Here is a 19,207-nt window from a genome sequence, read left to right as displayed (position 1 = left end):
GTTATTTTTATTAAATGATATGTGAAATAATAACATTACGAGGAGATGACGTTTAATCAGCTAGTATTTTTTTTTTTAAAACAGGCACATAAAGAGGCGGCGCACAGGATGTGGCGTGCGTCAGTCTTCTCTGGTGACGTCATCCTGAATAGGTTCTATTTTCGCCTTAGTGCCTAGCCTCGCCCCTTTTGACTGCCCGGATGGCAGCTGATTCGCACGTGTTGGTGTGAGTGAAGTGTGAGCTCTGCAGACAAGATGGAAGCGGAGTGCCCCGCCGCCTCTTCTGAGGAGACCTTCACCAGTGTGACCAGCAGGAGGAACAGGAAAAGGAGGGCGCCGGAGGACAAGGCCATGGACACCGGGGAGCAGCCCCGCAAGAGGCCCGACTTCCCGCAGATCTCTGGGGATAAGCTCATGGTGAGAGGCTGGAGGTGGGGCCTTCCCCGGGGGGGATGTGTCTCCTATCCGGGGTGTGGGTGCTGATTAGTTGGGGGGGGTGTAATACAAGGAGAAACTTTTCTAGTAGTTTTGTATAGAGGGGAGAGGAATCTGGACACCACACGTGTTATATGGCTCTCTGTGTCCTCACTACGGAGAGTCACCCTCTGTTTCTCCTGTGATCAGAGAAAGGAAATCACTTTTTGTTTCGGTTGTCACCAGAGCAGGAATTGGGTGCAAATCTTCCAATAGGGACATGAGTTCTGGTGACCTCAATTTGAAGGGATTTGCTCTCACTTCCTGTTGTGACAGGAAATACCCCCCCCCCCCCCCCCAAAATGGGACATGGATGGCAACAAAAAAACTAAACTAAACTGGCATATGTGAGAAAAATATAAAAGTTGCTCCAGACACAGAGCGATGACTTTAGAACCAACAGCAAAACTTTTTTTTTTTTTTTTTTACAGAGCAATGCCTTGTACACAGGATGAGAAAAATCAGATGAAAAAATAGTGGCTTTCGCAGAGATCGTACAGTAATCTGATCATTGGTACATAGGTTTCCAGAGTCGATTTATCCCTTTCCTGATTGGGCCATTCTTTGCGATACAGCACTGTGTCGCTTTAACTAACAATTGTGCGGTCGTGCGACGTACTCAAAATTTGTGCCTTTTTTTTTCCCCCTCACAAATAGAGCTTTCTTTTGGTGGTATTTGATCACCTCTGGTGTGTGTTTTTTTTTTTGCTATAACTAAACAAAAGTCTTCCTCAGTTTAGGCCAATATGTATTCTACTACAATAAGTGTATATTGATTGGTTTGCGCAGAAGTTATAGCGTCTACAAAATAGGGGATATATTTACGGCTTTTTATTTTTTTACTACTAATGGCAGTGCTCAGCTTTTTTGGGGGGACTGTGGTGTCCGTTTTTTATTTTTTTATTTTTTTTTTGTTTTTGTTTTTGACAGCAGCTGCAGTATTTGTAGCTGCTGACTTTTTTTTTTTTTTTTTTTTTTTTTTTTTTTTTCCAGAACTCCACTTCAAGTGTTTACCTGCCCTGGTACCAGCTAGAGAAGGTCACCAAGGCGATCTATGATCAGTCGCCTTGGAGGGCAGAAAAGGGATTGGGGGTATAATAGACTCCTGATTTTTATTTTTTGTCTATAGACTCCCCGTCACTGCGCAAGCTATCGCAAGGAATACTGTTCATCCCTTGTAATGGCAATAAAGTTGATGGAGAAAAAAAAAAGAATGTGGGGAAAAAAAAATTAAAGCACTCCTGCCCCCCAAAACGTGCATGTAGATCCTGTGCATATATGTAAACAATGAAATTCCCACACGTGGGAGAAATAATTCTAGTACCAGAGCACACATTTTAAAGGGGTTGTAAAGGTAAACATTTTTGTTCACCTTAATGCATCCTATGCATTAAGGTTAAAAAACATCAGACAATGCTGCCCCCTCCCCCCCCCCCCCCCCCCCCCCCCCTCGCTTTACTTACCTGACCCCTCAAAAGTCCCGCGCTTGCCTCAGACATCCTCTTCGCCGCTCAGCCTGGCTCTTGATTGGCTATAGTGGATGGATTGAAAGCAGCGCGGCCATTGGCTCACACTGCGGTCAATCACATCCAATGAAGCAGGGAGGCGGGGCCGAGTGATGCAGTGAATGGCTATAGCTGCTGGCTGTATCACGGGAGCACGCCCGCATGAACGTGAGAAGTACTTGCGGGGGGGGGGGGAGCCGACACAACCGCCGAGGGACACCCAGAGCACCAGGTTCGGGGCCATTCTGTGCAAAACGAGCTGCACAGTGGAGGTAAGTATAACATGTTTGTTTAAAAAAAAAAAAAAAATCCTTTTACAATTCCTTTAACTCTGAACTGGTAACCAGTAAAGGCTTTTAAAGCTAAATTTCAGGGTAACGTTAATTGAGGGAATGCTCTAGTTTTAGCAGTTGCAATGTTTTCTTATTAATATGGGAGCTCATAGATGGCTTGTACTTGTTTCCTGGACCTATAATAATGTGGATCTGTACCTCTCTGCAGGGTGATAAGGAAGAGTTGAGAAAGATTCCTGTTCCCTCACACCGCTATACACCTCTGAAAGACAACTGGATGAAGATCTTTACCCCGATTGTAGAACACTTGCAGCTTCAGGTTCGGTTCAACTTGAAAACAAGAAATGTGGAGATAAGGGTAAGTGTTACTCCATACATCATCCATTGGTTAGGTGATATTTAAATCATCCGTCACAAAGCAAAATAATCAATTTGAGAAGTATTTGGTGAGAGGTGCCAAACACTGGTTCCTAGGCTGTATACCCAGGGGTCATCAACCCCTGGGCCGCGGCCCTTCTGCAGGTGGGCCGCAGGCGACCGCAAGAGACATGCTGGGCTACCGGCATGAGAGCGCTGGGTGGATGGAAGAAGTGAGCGGGCAGGTAAGCAGAGATGATGTCATCTCTCTCTGCATCACTGCTCTACCACCCTCAAAGCCAGTACTCTGTCTCAGTGTCGGAGGTGCAGCGGGGAGCAGAGAGATGACATCATCTCGTACTACCTGCCCCTCGGTTTGTGAAAATGTATAGATTCCTTGTTCAGTGGCGCAGATTGCCTTCCCCCCCCTCCCCCGGACAGCTAATCGGGAATGTCCGAAGAGTGGTGCCAGAGACTGACAGCTGAAGGAGTCCTGGACCTTCCCTCTGCCAGATGAGACCAGCTGCAGCATGAGGAGAGACGCCCTGCAACATCCAGAGGGGCAATCCCACAGAGATGTGATGTCATCAGTGCCGTGATGATTGAATCACTAACAGCAGCCATTGCCCGTGACAAATCGTGACACCCCCGCCCCCCCGGTCCTTGGCACAATTTTCATACACACAGCCAGTCCCCGGTGCAAAAAAGGTTGGGGACCACTGCTGTACTACATCCAAAGTATTGAGACTGAACTTCAGCATGTAGTATGTGGCCAAAGAGTCAGTTTGGCAGTATCTGAGGTGTCTCACACGGGAGACTTGAGGGCTATAATGGTGGACTCTAATTTAGTGCCAGCAGTGACTTAAGATGGACCATAATGAGTGATTTATTGGAATGGAGAGCTGATTAGTCATACAGCACTGGTTCGCAGATCATGTGATAACACATAGATTTTAATGGGTGCTGTCTTAATTGCCGTGTCTTGAGCCACTGAAACAAAACAAATACATCTTGCACTACTTTTGGGCGATTCTTGTGTGGCATGACTCCCATAGACTTCAGTGTAAAATTACCAGCAAGTCATACACTTGTCTTAATTTCAGCAGCTTTGCTGCTACTTCTGAGGCAGTGTTTTTGTTTTGTTTTTTTTTTAAACCCTCATCTCTTCTCCCTAGTCATCCTTGCATGATTTTTATCCTTGTATGTAAACGCACACGTTTTACACTTGAAAAACATTCAAAAAAATTGCATGTGGAAACACGTGTTTACGCTACACTCAGGTGTGAATGGATTGTGCTTGGGAGGAAAAAAACGCTGATCCATCAAAATCCCATAGGAATGCTTATCAGAAATGGTCACTTCAAAGTCTCACATGGTCGTGGGGAAGTCATACAGCTAAGTCCTGCTGGTATTCGGTGTGACTTTCATGGCATGCTAGGGCAGTTCAACTCCTGTTCTCAGGACCCACAGGCCAGGTTTGCAAGATAACTGAAATACATCACAGGTGATATCATTTGCTGATCAGTGATTGTAGTATTCTAGTCTGCATCTCCCCAAGGTAATACATATATTCTGGCCTGTTAGTGGGCCTTGAGAACCACTGCGCAAGGGTGAACTACGGTGTATATGTATGCATTTTTTTTTTTTTTACATTAAAGTAGTTAAAGCGGGGTTCCACCCTAAAGTGGAACTTCCGCTGATCGGAACCCTCCCGCCCTCCGGTGTCACAATTGGCACCTTACAGGGGGGAGGGGGGTTGGAGATACCTGTCAAAGACAGGTATTTACACCCACTTCCAGGCATAGACTACCACGGGAGTCTGTCATTTCCTGTCCTGCCGCGCTGTCTGCTGGGACACACACGGGTCCCAGAGACAGCGCAGACAATTCCTATTGCGTTGCGCGACTCGCGCATGCGCAGTAGGGAACCGGGAAGTGAAGCCGATTCGCTTCACTTCCTGATTCCCTCACCTAGAATGGTGACGGCAGCAGCCGAGAGCCGATCGATCGGCCTCGGCTGCCGGCATCGCTGGAACCCGGGACAGGTGAGTGTCCATTTATTAAAAGTCAGCAGCTGTAGTATTTATAGCTGCTGGCTTTTAATATTTTTTTTTAGGTGGAATCCCTCTTTAAGCAAACATTTTTCAGGGTTTAGAGTGTGTGGGTTAGAGCCTCAATCGGGTTTTACGCTGTCTACAGATTAAAACCTCCTATAACTTTTTTGTCTTTCGGGACAGATGACCCCGTTGTAAGATATTCTTTCAAATCATTTCTTGACACAAGTTGTAACATTTTGAATTTCTCCTCTGTTTTAGACTAATTACCATGACAAATCATGAAGTTCTCCCAATAGATAAAAAGACAACAGTAAGAACATGGAAGAGGTTCTGATCCTTCCCAATTCAAGACTAGAAAGAATTGGGCTGTAGTTATACTTTTAAAAAAATGACAACAAAGACCAACAAATAAGACGCCATTCGTATTTACTAAGTTTCTACAAGATTTGAATTAGTTAGAAAATCTTGTTACATCTACTAGGATAAGTGTGTGGATTATTGATTCTTGGAAAGAAGCCAGGTACACCTAAACATAGATGTGTCTAGATTCTGCAGTGTGTCAGTATGAAGTGACCCTAATGGTATTAAACGATCTTTTCTATAACATACACTGCAGTGAGACGACATGCCCAGTGTTTTCGGTTCACTCATTGCTTTAGTGCACCAGGTCACCACACTTCTTTTGTCAGTAATGTGATCTTGAAACCTGTGCTTGTGATGCACTACAACAGGGGTCTCCAAGCTGTGGCCCTTTGCTTGCCTTTATCTGGCCCTTGAGGTATTGCCACTGACACCAATAATGGGGCATAATTCCTGTCGCTGACACCTACAATGGTACACTAACCTGTTCTCCCTCCTAATACTAAAGATGTGGCATGGTTTGCTCCCACTGGGCACCGTTCGGCCCCTTAAGTCTGGAAGACTGTAAACTTGCCCTTTCTTTAGAAAGTTTGGTGACCACTGCACTAGAGCAATGCCAAAACACACTTATTGCAGGCTCCTGTTTTTTTATACACAGAAAAATGTATACATTTAACTGGTCATACAAGGAGAAAAGGGAAGCTGCATAGGTTTAGGCTTTACAGAATTCACAAAGTGACCTAATGTGGTGGTCTCTGGATTTTAGCTGCAGTACAATGAGCACACAAATTTAAAATTGATGTAAAGAGGAACTTTGCCCCATTGCTGAAAATTTTTAAAAAGGCGCAAGTAAAGTAAAAAAACATGTCTTTCCAGGAAGGCCAATGTTTCTTTGCATTCCAGCCAAGTTTCTAAGTGCCTCTTCTGCCCTAAGCTGCCATCTTCACTATGGGCAGCTTCCTTGTTTTCTGACCACATGCATCACGGTAGATTGTTTACACGTTGCCATAATATCAGCATTGCGTAAATATGATTCTGTGGGTGCATATTCCCACAATTGGCACTTTTGGATTTGTCTGAAGATTCCTGGGATGTGACATTCATCAGTCGGCAGGCAGTGCAGAACATCATTCTCACCTTGAGAGAAATGTGGAGAAAAGTTAGGAAAACAATGTTAACTTGTAAAAAAAAAGAGCGAAGGTCAACTTTAACTTTCTGCAGTTAGTATCCGCTTGCCAACCAGCGCATGCCGATTTACATCAGCAGAATGGCACTGGTGGGCAAAAGGGTGTACAGGTATGTCTTGTCACGGAGAGGTAGAACGGGGGGATGCTTTTGTAAACAAAACATTTCCCAGTTCTGCCTAGTGTCACGAGATCCCTGCTCTGTCAATGAGAGCAGTGATCGCTGTCATGTTGAAGCCCACCCCCCACAATTAGAATCATTCCCTAGGACACACTTAACCCCTTAATCACCCCTAGTGGTTAACCCCTTCACTGCCAGTGTCCTTTACACAGTAATCAATGCATTTGTATAGCACTGATCGCTGTATTAATGATAGTGGCCCCAAAATATTGTCAAAAACGTTGATGCGTGCCGAATCGCAAAAAGTGCTCTGGCCAGGACGGGGGTAAAATCTTCCAGGCCTGAAGTTGTTAAACTTGCAGTGTTTGCTAGAGAGCTTTAGTAGCTTACCACTAATGCTGTCCTCCAATTAGTAGGTAATATAGGCCTATGACACTACTTATCCTGCTGCTAGTGGAAACTCGAGACCAACAGGATCACTATAGGGGACAAAGAAACTACTTGTATGTCTTTGCTCCCTTCAGTAGGGGAGAATTTGCAGAAGTGGCTGATTTGTTTCTTGCACCCTGTAGTAATCAATCCTATTGCTATAGAATCAGAGCTACTGACAGGATCAGTAGGGCGTCATTGGCTTGAGTGAGCTATTACTCTTCTAAATAGTGTATCATAGACCTTAAAGAAGAAAATAACCAACATTCCTCAATGGGGTCACCAGGATAAAAAGTAGGGGGGGGGGGGGGGCTCTGGGGAGACTTTTGCACGTGAAGTGAAATTTCTTCAATGTGGGGATCCAGACAGCGGTAAAAGCTTAAGAGGTTCTAACACCCCCCCCCCCCCCCCCCCTCTCTATCCAAGACCGAATAAAGACAATATTGGCTGGGTTAATGGTTCTACATGTTGCCTGACTTTACGGTTTTATTCACGCAATATTGAATTCCTCTGTGTACTGAAAATGCAAGCTTATTTTTTCCTCTTTTTGCTCTTCTTGCAATCAGTGTAAATGCTGCCTTTGTTCATTGTAGTCGTTTTCTGGGAAGGCCACCAAATTGGTCCTGGCAGAGCTTCTACAATATGTGGGTTCACAGACCATGTCTAGGGCAGATTCAGATGTCTCCCGTTTAATTGATTTTATGAAAATGGAATCTTCCTTGTTTTGCAGACTTGTAAAGAAACAACAGATGTTGGCGCACTCACTAAAGCGGCAGATTTTGTCAGAGCATTCATACTGGGCTTCCAGGTAGAGGTAGGTTCTCTTTTGTGTTACTGGAGACTGCGGGGCTACTGTGTCCTATACTGTGCAGATAAGAATTCTTCTACCATGGGTGTGAAGACACCAGGAATACAGGTTGATTGCTTATGATCTGTTGAAAATGCTAAGCTCCTGGCTGTCAAGCTTCAGTGATTTCTGAGGTACTCACTGCTACAAATATGTAGACACACAGTTGTCAGTACTTGTGCTGATGCAAAAAATGTCCAATATAAAGAAGTCCGAAACTATTAATGTTGTTCAATAGGCACCACCTTGCAGCTCTCCATGTCAGCGGGCACTGAGAACTGTAAGACGTAAAAAGTGCACACAGGTTCTGGTGCAAACCCCTTTTATTAAATAAAAAATATATATGCACTCTCAAGCATAGATGTGTAAAGGCATGTCCTCCACAGCAACCATATAGTACACAGCTCTGTCTATTGGATGCCTTCCCAGTGAAGCCTCTGGGTAGATGGATGGGAGACCGGATCAGCTGAGTATATCTGCAGCTGCTGTCAGGTCTCACCGGCGAAACTTCTCCGGCCGCCGGATAAGCCAGGGCTGGCAACTTATTGGGTTTGTATATCATTAATATGACAACATGTTTCAGAGGGAGTGGCCTCCTTTTTCACGTTCTCCCAAAAACGTCATTACTTAAATCTTTAAATAGCCTGGATCCATGAGGAGGAGGTTTAAACCCTCGTTCACTAGCTATAAATAACTAGACTATAAGCAACGCTGGGTGTGTAGGAATAGCAACTTGGCAGGTAATCAACCATTAAAAATACATAAAGTATTTGTAAAGTCAATTGATTTGACTTTACAAAGTGATTGTAAAGTCAAAAAAAGTTTTATTATTTCCTTTAAAAATAACAAACATGTTATACTTGTCTGCTCTGTTGCAGTGGATTTGCACAGAGCAGCTGGGGTCCTCCTCTTCTTGGGTTCCTCTTTGGCATTTATGACCCCCTCCCTCCTGTTCAGTGCCCCCCACAACAAGCAGCTTGCTATGAGGGCACCTGAGCCTAGGCATCCATTCAGACACGTAGCCCCACCCCCTCTCTCCCCTGATTGGCTAGCTAACTTTGGCTGCGGCAGCCAGTGGTGCTGCTGCTGTGTCTCCTCCAGTCAGGAGGGAAAATCGCTCATGGACAGAGGGACCTCAGGTAAGTATGAGGAGGGCTGCTGTACACAGGCAGCTTTTTATCTCCATGCATAGAATGCATTAAGAGAAAAAACCTGCCTTTTACAATCCCTTTAACAATATCTAAAGAGTATAAATTTATACTGCAACAATCTACGCACCCAATCAGCAGCCAGCCCTCCCTGTCACATGGTTCCGGCAGCCAGGGAAATGTTTCGCTAGTGAGATCTGTCAGCTGATCCAGTCTCCCATCCATCCATCTGGAGCTCCACTGGTGAGGCATCCGATATACAGAGCTATATGGTTGTTGTGGATGACATGCTTTTTACACGTCTATGCTTATGATGCATATTTATTATTAAATAAAAGGTTTGCACCAGAGCCTGTATGCTCTTCTTTTATTTATGGTTCACAAATATGTAGATCAGGAGCTCTGACCTCAGTTACTGTATACTTGCTCTGAGTCATTAACTCCACATTAGCAGTTTAGAAACATTCCTATGAAAAAAAAAAAAAACCTTGAGTGTTGGGCCTGTAGCTGGGATTGAAGCCTGTCTCATTCTGCCATTATGTTATTGTCCTTAAAGCAGAGTTCCGCCACTTTTTTTTTTTTTTTTTTAAGTCAGCAGCTGCAGTATTTGTAGGTGTTGACTTAAGGACACTTACCTGTCCAGGGTGGCCGCGATGTCCTTACCCGAAGTCAATCTGTCCCCTCAGCTCCAGGTGCAAGCGCCAGCATTGCTAGTAAGGAATCGGGAAGTGAAGCCTGGTTCCCTATTGCGTATGCGTGAGTCTCACTGTGCGTTCTGAGCGGGACCTGTATGGAGGAGGGGCCGGACATGGCGTAGATCGCTGAGGATACCGCAGCGATCTTTTGCTGGAATTGGTTCCCCCCCCCATGAAAGGTGCCAAATGTGACACTGGAGGGGGAGAATCCGGGCAGCAGAAGTTCAATTTTTGGGTGGAACTCCTCTTTAAATGACTGTTACTTTAAATAAAGCAGGTACCTGGAGTTGCACATACCTTCAGATATGAATGAAAGGTCCAGCACCTGTTGGGGCGTGTCTGTTCCCTTCTGCAACTCTTTGATCGATCATCACTGTGATAGGCTGCCTTATTAGTCTATAGGAACTTGCGGCGAGGGTTGGGAAAGCTTTATCACAACAAAGTGTCTGGCATTTGGGTGTGCAGAAAGTAAAGCGATACCAAAAAAATGTAATATATTGAAGCTTTTCAGTGATTACATGTGGTGGCTGTATTTGTTTTCTTTAGGCTTTTTTTTTCCCCTGGTCAATATCACCCCTCCTGTATTAGGATGCCTACACTCTGAATGAAGGAGTAACAGACACCTTTGGACAACAGCACTGCTGCAGTGCTGTCAGATTTAGATACACTAGCCTAGCTAATTGAAGCCAAACTCCAGCTAACACATTATAAGCAGTTACAGCAAATGATGATTTTCCTTTGGGACAGTGCTTTTACATAAAAGCTGATCATTGTAATCACTCCTGTCAGTGTTCAATGGTTTGTCTCAACTCTTACTGCTACATCTACAGGACAGCTCATTCTATTGGGAAAGCAATCTTACTGGCCAGATTACTAGGTGAAAATAAATGAAACAGCCTAAAAAAGAAAACAAATGTAGTCATTGCTGATGATTGGTGAGCTGCAATATAATACTTGTTTGCTTTTGGGTTTAATACTTTAGTGATGTTGCAGACCTGTTCAGGAATCTCTGGGTATCTGCAGCTAGCAGCAAGTCCTAAAATTGTGTGGGGTTTTAAAGCAATTTCCAGCCAAAAATGCACCATTTTAATGCTTGTTTTTCTATTGGGAAATGTCTAAAGAGGTTAATGCTTGGTTCACATCTGTGTGGGTCGAGAACCTGTGCAAAATCGCAAGCGTTTCCGACCCACAGGCAAATCGCTCTGCTCTTTAGCAAAAGTGTGAGGGTGGCAGTAATTTGGAATGGCCCCCTCACGCATAAGAAACGTTGCTAATTTTCAGGTATACGAGACAGCAGGGTGGCACAGCACCATGCGGTTCCCTTTGGCCACATTAACCACTTGACTACTGGGCAGTTTTACCCCTTTCCTGCCCAGGCCAATTTTCTGCTTTGTGCTGTTGCACTTTAAATGAAAATTGCGTGGTCATGCAACAATGTACAAAAACACAATTTTTAGCCTTTTTTTTGGGACAGAGCTTTCTTTTGGTGGTGTATTAAAGTGGTTGCAAACCCCTTTTTAGATCTTGTACCTAATAATAAGTAAGCCTTATTCTAGGCTAACTTATAGGCACTGTAAATATCTTCTAAGCATGTGCAGTTTAGGAGATATTTACCTTGAAGTGCGCCAATGATGTCATCGGCGCGTGTGCTGTGAGTCAACGGCCCTCTGCTGTCAGCGTGAGGAGAGGAATGCTGGTAACTGGCAAATCCTGTTTACACTGATTGGACACAGCATAGGTTAAGAGCTGCTTTGATTGGCTCTTTACCATGATCAGTGATCAGCTGTGTCCCAAGGATTTGCGCCGCAGGAGATGCACGATCATGGGAGAATGTCAAAGGACAACCTCTCGGCAATGTGCGACCACACTGTAGCTGTCATTCGGGTATTGCATGGTTGTGAAGAGGTTAAAGGGTCGGGGACTTTTGCTTTCATGTTTCCCAGAGGTACTGCAGCCTATTCAAATGAATGGCCTACTGTACCCATGCAAACGCAGCAAGCAGTACCCGCTGTGTGAACTTGGACTGATTTAACAGAAGCTTCACCCATTCTGGCATGCACTGGGATGGTCTATGTGGAGAATATTCAAAGCCAAGCTATACAGATCAGATCAGATCATATCATTTTGGTTATATAGGCATTCACCAAATGCAGCTACTGGTACAAGGCTAAGACCACAACTTTGTTGTGAAACCCCCCTTTCAATTAATGATGGACAGCATGATCCTGGTTTTATGTAATATTGCAGTGTGTGCTAGCTTTGTGTGCAGTCAGTTTGGTGAGGTGAGGATGTTACCTCATCGGAATGTGGTTCAGACATGAACTGTGGACTGCTTCTTTAGGTGAACCCATGGCCAAGCTATGGACGTTGAAATATGTATGTAACAAGCTGAAAAGTTATCTTTAAAACAAAACTTTCACCAACCACTGTATCTGCAGGCATTGTGAAGAACTTCATCCTCAAATATCAAAGCAGAACTGCTGAAGGTTGTCCATTCATTCGGCATCTCAGCTCACTCTTCTCCCCTCTCATTAGTGACTCGGCAGGCTTCTAATGTCTTATGGAAAAACAGAGCAGAGCTGCTGAGAGAACACTAACTTCAGAGTCTCGACTGTGAACTTTGAGAATGAATTACTCCACAATGCTTTCAACTACAGATATCAGTGAAGGGGTGTGCTTAAAAATAAAAAAGGGAGCTGTTAATGAGCTCATCTGTGTTGAAGTCCACTTATGTGTATTTTTTATTTTTTTCCCTTTTAGGATGCTTTAGCTTTGGTTCGATTAGATGACCTATTTTTAGAAACGTTTGAAGTCACAGATGGTAAGCTGCAGATAATTTCCTTGCCATAATTACGGGGTAGCTACAAGGCATATGTTGTGTTATGATGTAGCGCAGTCAGTCCGTTCTGAGGACAGGAGTAGGGATGAGCCCCGGCGTGTTCGCATACTCCACGTGCAGAGCCCTGCCAGGAAGTCTGCACTAATCAGACAGTGAGACGTTGCCCGATCTCTGCAGTCGCGCATCGGGGCAATGTCTCACTGCTTGTGATTAGCGCAGCGCTGCGCCCACTTACTGGCGAGCTCTGCACGTGGAGTGTGTGAACATGCTGGAGCTCATCCTTGGACAGGAGTTAAGAACCACTAACGGCCCAGATTTTAATTACCTTGGGAAGATGCAGACTAGATTACTGCAATCGCTGGGTAGCAAATTATATCACCTTTGATGTATTTCAGTTATTTTGCAAACCAGGCCTGTTAGTGGGTCATGAGGACAGGAGTTGAGAACCACTGACCTAGAGGCTCATAATGGGCCAGTGTATTTTAAAGTATCAAAGTTTTTATTTTTATTTTTTTCAATCCGTCTTCCATTAAAGGGGTTGTAAAGTCAGGTTTTTGTTATCCTAATGCATTAAGATAAAAAGCCATCTATGTGCAGCAGCCTCCCTAATACTTACCTGAGCTCCATCTCTATCCAGCGATGTCCATGAGTGAATAGTCCGTCTGGAACTCTCCCTCCAGGTGCCATTGGCTCCTGCTGTCAAAACTCAGCCAATCAGGAGAAAGGGAGGGTGGGGCTGAACTGCTGCTCCATGTCTGAATGGATACATAACGCTACAGCTTGGGTGCCCCCATAGCTTGCTGCGGGGACACTCAACAAGAGGGAGAAGCCAGGAGCTCCAGACAAGGACTGGAGAAGAGGAGGATCCTGGCTTCTTTTTGCAAAACCACTGCACAGAGCAGGTAAGTATAACATGTTAATTTTTTTTTTTTTTTTTTTTTTTTATTAAAATAACAAACTTTATAGTCCTTTTTAAGGAGATTTCCCATGACTTCTATCCTATAGCCAAAACAGGAAGTGAGAGAGAATCCCTCCAAAGCAAGGGATCCCTGGTTATAACGAGGGTCACCAGAACTAGTGTCCTGATTGGAGTATTTCCCACTCTATACTTGCGGTGAGAGACTTTGGAATTTTCTTCCACTCCTTGTGAGAACAGTACGCAGGACAAATAGAGGGCGAATCTTCCTAACAAGCAGACATTAAAAAAAAAAAACTTGACAGGTGTTCTAATTCTCTCCACCCACCCCCCACCAAAGAAACAAGTTTTGCCTAAAAACTCTTAAGAAATCCAAACATACAATGAGCACACCAACACGTTACTGATAGGTTTTGGGTTGGGTTTGAACCTATGATGGAAATGCTACACTATAGCCATGTTAATCATTGTCTCTCCATCTTTTAGGAGGCGGCTGCTGCCATTTATCTTGTTAGCATTCCATGTTTTGTTACAACCTGCTTTCTTCCCATTCCAGTTAAACCATTAAAAGGAGACCATCTTTCTCGTGCAATTGGCAGAATAGCTGGAAAAGGAGGAAAAACAAAGTTCACCATTGAGAATGTAACGAAAACCAGGATAGTTCTTGCTGACTCGTACGTATATACGCATTTCCTGCATAAAATTAGCTGCCTTTTAACCTTTTCTTTGAATACATTATATTTACTCTGGGAACTGCATGCCATTTCATTTTAATTGGTTTTCAAAATGCTTGTATTACCCAAGTTTAAAATTACATGACGTATCAGACTGAGTATAATCAGGAATGTTTGCAGTAATAACTTAGTGAAAATGTTTGTAAATTTGAAAACCTGTTTTGTTAAAGCAGACCTTAAGTCATTTTTTCCACCTCTCCATCTATTAAATTTTTTGCCCTTGTTTGGGTAGTAAAACCTATTTTTTTTTTTTTTTTTTTCTACCAGTATCTTATACAGCCCACCTGTTTCTTGTCTGATAAAAAGCCTAGGCTTATGACGACATGCACAGCTTTATTTCTCCCTCTCTCATTTGCTAGGGAGGGGGGATGAGTCAGAGGGCTAATGAGAGCTGTAGAGTTGATTGTGTCTGTGTAAATCCAGGAAGTGAGCAGGCAGCAGTTTCAGCTGCCCACAGTTAAATGATTGCAGCCATAGCTGGTCAGTTAGCAAGAATGTTACTCCACTAAACCGCCTCTGCGTTGGTCACTTAACTTGATGTCGTGACTCAGATTTCTGGCATTGTCTATCTGCTTATAACTCAGCCAAGCTGCCTTTGCATTGGTCACGTGATTAGTCACCAGATGTAGTGTAATAATCCATTACTGGCCAGCACTGTCTGCAGGTGACACTTGGTCACCTCTGTGTTGGTCACGTGACTGATTTTCCAGAGGGAGCCCCATTTGTGGTGTTGGCCATTTGTCTACTTATAACTAAGCTGCCTCTGCATTGGTTACATATTTAGCTACCAGAGTTAGGCTTAATTGTAGTTATTAGCCAGCTCTGTCTGTATATGGCACTAAACACCACCACCTGTGTTGGTCATGTGACTTTGCCAGAGCCCAATTTTATTGGCTATGCCTGCCTATTCAGGTCAAGACAAATCCTCATTTGTCACGTGATTGGCTATCAGGAGGAGACTATTACCACCTTCTGTGTTGGTCATTGCCAGGAGTAGCACAAATTCCACTTAATGGTTCTAAAGGCAAGACATTTTTAACCTCAGTAGTAGCATTGCACCCTCAACACCCTATGTACTTACCTGAGTCCTGTCTCAATCCAGCGCTGTGCCTAGCTGAAGCTGCGCTGTTCTGTGTTCATCTTACAGGACACAGAGGCAAGGCCTTGCGTCATTGTATGTGTCTATGGATACACAGCCAGGCTCGGGAGAGAGCCCGCAGGTGTGATCCCATAACAAGCAGCTTGCTATGGGGGCATACAGAAGAGAAGTCAAGACCGCCAGCGGGAGACCCCAGAAAAGGTGTTTTGGGGCCACTCTGTGCAATACCAGTGCACAGATCAGATAAGTATACCATGTTTATTTTGGGGGTGGGAGAGAAGTATAGGCCTTCACAATCACTTTAAAGAGGAGTCTTCACGAAGGGATAGAGGAAGTGAAGCCTTGCAGCTTCACAGACGAATTCCTAATGTGCATGCACGTTTTACGCTGCACTTTCTGAATGGTCCTGCTGTCTTCTGGGACTTGTGCATCTCCCAGAAGGCAGCGGGGGGAGGAGGAGGGGCTGAAAACTGCCTAGTTCACCACTCTACGATTGCGGCGATCTTACCTGGATGTTTAAGAAAGTACCTGGTTTTGACAGGGGTCGGCTCTCCCCCCCCCCCCCCCCCCCCCCCCACCTGAAAGAGGAAGCTAACAAGCGGAGCTTCCCATTTTGGGTGGAGCTCCGCTTTAAGACCTGTGTATTTCAGCTGCTTCATGAACATTATCAGTTTTTGCTCAATCTTTGTAAGGCTTAGTACACACCTGTGCAGCTGGAGCTTGCGCATTTTGGCACAGTTCTGTGCATCGTGTTTAGGGCAGGTCATAAATGTCAGCGGGGGGCCCTATGCACAAAAGGTGTGCACCATAAGTGCCAGACCCATTTTAAAATAACACTGCTCTGACATTCATGGTGCATTACCATTTGTTTTGTCAGGCACAAAGACATGTGCGTTAGCAAGATGCATGGGGGTGCCAAAAGGGCTGCACATTTTTGTGTTGCGGGAATGTGTGCAATTTTGTGCATGTTCCTGCATCGCAAAAGTGTGAGCATAGCCTTAAATCTAACTAGCGCCTGCTTTTCACTGATTCCTGAATCTTACAGCAGGTATCTGGGTTCCAGGGCAGGATATGATTGAGTAAATGTGCTGTTATTAATCAGGTGTTTGTGACAGTTCATTGTACAGCCTTGTGAGTGTTGCCGCAGGCACAGGGCTGTGTCAGTACAGAAACTGTTTTTTGTGTTCTTGTTCTGTTGATGAAGATTAAAGATCATCCTTTGCAGGAAGCGTTCCCATGACCATAAATGGTGTGCAGAGCTTTCAGAAACATGTAGGAAGCCTTGGGCTGACCTGACTGTTCCACATAAATCTTTTTCCGTTGATGACTATAATCTCCTGCTTTACATGTTTCTTTTGGTAAATGCACATCTACCCAACATCTGAAGCAGGTGAGGGGCTAGCAGGGCTGCAGAATAATTCCTTCAATCCAGCGCTAGGGGGTCTATATGGAACCTACTCCAAGAATAGGTTTTCATTTTTAAAAAGCACCTCTTCGGAGGAGGGAATATTATTGGGCTGTGTGAAAGACAACTAGATCTGTGAAGTTGTTGTCCATGGCAACATTATATGAAAAGTTTCCCCTCACATGATACTCCTTACTGAATGTATATACCTAAATGTATTTAGTAAGGTGGTGTCTGGTAAGACTAGCCAGTGTGATGACCTGTCAGGAGGGAGCCTACAACAGTACTCTGCAAGAAAGGAAGCATTTTCCATTCTCTTTATATTCCTAGCAAGGTATTTTAATGTAGGTATAAAGCAGTCTTTCAGGCAAGTATATAGCATCCATTTAATTCTAGATGCAAATCGCTAATGCTGCATTAACACCTCAGCGTTTTGTAGCTTGAAGCTCAAACGCTGGAGGAGATAGAAAACTATCAGGAAGGAGGGGCGGGGGGTAGAGGGAGGAGAGCAGGCGGCAGCCTTTTGCGGAGGGAGGCACTTTGACCACAGTGATCAGGGCAGAGCAGCCCTGATTTTCATGGTCTGTTTAGAGAGGCCATTCAGGTAGTGGCAAGTTCAGGGTTTTTGTTTTTTCTTTTACAATTTAGAGGGGGGGCAGATTACATAGCACAAGCGCTGTGTAATCTACCTTAAAGGGACCAGAATCTGCAAAAGTTATAGTGTAATTGAATGTTATTAAAACTTCCTTTTTAATCTGCAGCTCTGTCTTTACAAAAAAAAAAATGTGATTTGGCAACTTGGTTGTGTTCTGTACACAGGTGGTGTGCAGAAGGCCCCCCTACCCCCAGAAATGTAATTCACGACTTGTGTGATTGGCTTACTAATTTTCCCAGAAGTCTGCACTAAGTCTGATTTTTTTTTTTTGGCATCTCCTGCAACAATATAATTTTTAGTGAGATACTCCCGAAGGGGAAAAAAAAATCATACCCTGCCACTTTCCTCGTTAGAGCCCTGCAGCGGGCAGGGGATCCTCTGTCTGCAGCCGCTTTTATAATTTGAAAAAGGCCACATCATTCATTCAGTTTTTTGTGGATGAATGCCTACAAAACCGTCATCAGCTGATGGCTTGCAGTTTTCAATGGTGAGTGCTGTCTGTTGATTTTACTGCTCCTAGGTAAATGCCTGCAGAAGCCTGAGATTGCACCCACCATCTGCTGATCGCAGGTCCAAAGCTCTGCATTAATCTTCTTTTTTTTTTTTTTTTTTTTTTTTCTTATCCTTTAAAATCCCTGCATTAGATATATAGATATGAGAGAGAGATCACCCAGAGGGAAAGGGAAAGTGGATGCACAACTTTGGCACAACTTTTGATGCAACTTATGTCCATTGAGTGTGAAGTCAGATCGACTTTGAAATCGTGCGACTTTGGAGTTGTGCTAGTGTGATTGGAGCCCAACTATGACTTTTTATAAAAAAGAAAAAAAAAGCTTTGTAGCCAAAAGTATCATTGAACTCCAGAATAGTCAGCTGATTGTGTTCCATCATTTTTGTTTGGACAGGAAAATACACATCTTGGGATCATTCCAAAATATTAAGATGGCAAGAACAGCAATTTGTAACCTCATTCTGGGTAAGTGTTACTGTCGCTGCACATTGTAGAGACTGAATTGTTTCAAGTAAAATTGTCAAACTTTACTGAAAGGGACAACTGTTAACCCTTTGTGTATCTTTAATAACCAACAGGAAGTCCACCATCTAAAGTATATGGAAACATTCGGGCTGTGGCAAGCAGAGCAGCGGATCGTTTTTAATGTGGCAGAGTGGCTGGCGCCATGTCTGGGTTGCTGCTAACTTCTCAACGTTTGCAGAGGAAAAACTTGTGGCCTGTGTCAGTTCAGCACTGAAGTTTTAGAAGTGTGCGGATGAAGATGTGACCATATTTAAACATGAATGGACTGTGGCAATCGATAACAAACTGAAATATGCCATTTTCATCCAGTGCAATTTAAATAAATGGTGATGGACGTGATTATTTAACTTATAATGTGCAAACCTCATGTGCTGATTCCAGTACTTCCCAGTTTCTTTTTGGTGCGGGTGGGAACAAAGAATGCATTTTTGTGATCCTGAGGAACAAAGACTGAGGTCTACATTGGTAACTCTGCAGAAAAACATGTATAAAATATGGCAAATTTTTATCTGAACTTTTGGCTGATAAGACTCAAAATAATGCACCCATGTGTTCATTATTACATAATTAAATGTATTTGTTTAAATGCAAGTGGTGTAAGTAACTGCTAGGTGGCAAAAGCCTTAACCCGTACCTGGTGCTTCAGCCCGACTGCCCTTCACACTAACTTTCATTTTAGTCATTTTGACTTTAATGAAGCTTTGATTTTCTCCTGTTCAATTTTTTTTTAATCCCGATAATTTCTACAAATTTCACAGGACACTTGCACGCAACAAACGTGAATTGATCCCGGTCCCATCGGCGGCTGTGCAATGACTGTGGACATGGATTGGTCTCTGCAACTAATACAGTGCATAAGGGTCTGAAAAGCATTGTAATACAGAGGCACCTGCTTGAAGTTTGCTTTCCAGGCTTAGCTCTACGATCTTCAGCGTCGGGGGGGGGGGGGGGGGGGGGTCAACTATGATCTCCAAAGCTTTTGCTGATGGTATGATGATCTACATAGCTGCTATGAAAACATTAGCACAAGTGCAATTCTGAAGTCTTAAAGTTA

General features: G+C 44.0%; 1 protein-coding gene across 1 annotated transcript; it reads left to right on the top strand.

The window, feature by feature from the left end:
• The first annotated feature begins 168 nt into the window (after positions 1-168).
• Positions 169-18,744, top strand: PNO1 (partner of NOB1 homolog). The gene is made up of 7 exons (XM_077485944.1): positions 169-417; positions 2,481-2,630; positions 7,510-7,593; positions 12,230-12,290; positions 13,781-13,898; positions 18,023-18,093; positions 18,207-18,744. Exons 1-7 carry the CDS (start codon positions 256-258, stop codon positions 18,272-18,274), a joined length of 714 nt encoding a protein of 237 aa, XP_077342070.1. The 5' UTR covers positions 169-255; the 3' UTR covers positions 18,275-18,744.
• Positions 18,745-19,207: the final 463 nt, after the last annotated feature.

Source organism: Lithobates pipiens, unplaced genomic scaffold, assembly GCF_037356315.1.
Source record: "Lithobates pipiens isolate NorthernLeopardFrog02 unplaced genomic scaffold, aLitPip1_a1.2 Scaffold_18, whole genome shotgun sequence".
In the NCBI taxonomy this organism is placed as follows: domain Eukaryota; kingdom Metazoa; phylum Chordata; class Amphibia; order Anura; family Ranidae; genus Lithobates; species Lithobates pipiens.
Note: the sequence above shows the minus strand (reverse complement) of the source record. Positions and strands in the feature narration are given on the sequence as shown.

What these genes read in the sequence shown, in the direction of transcription:
- PNO1 (XM_077485944.1), top strand. Translation starts at nt 256, where the DNA reads ATGGAAGCGGAGTGCCCCGCCGCCTCTTCTGAGGAGACCTTCACCAGT. An exon ending in TACTGGGCTTCCAGGTAGAG is followed by an intron (nt 7,594 to 12,229) that starts GTAGGTTCTCTT and finishes TTTCCCTTTTAG; the next exon opens with GATGCTTTAGCTTTGGTTCG. An exon ending in AATTTGTAACCTCATTCTGG is followed by an intron (nt 18,094 to 18,206) that starts GTAAGTGTTACT and finishes AATAACCAACAG; the next exon opens with GAAGTCCACCATCTAAAGTA.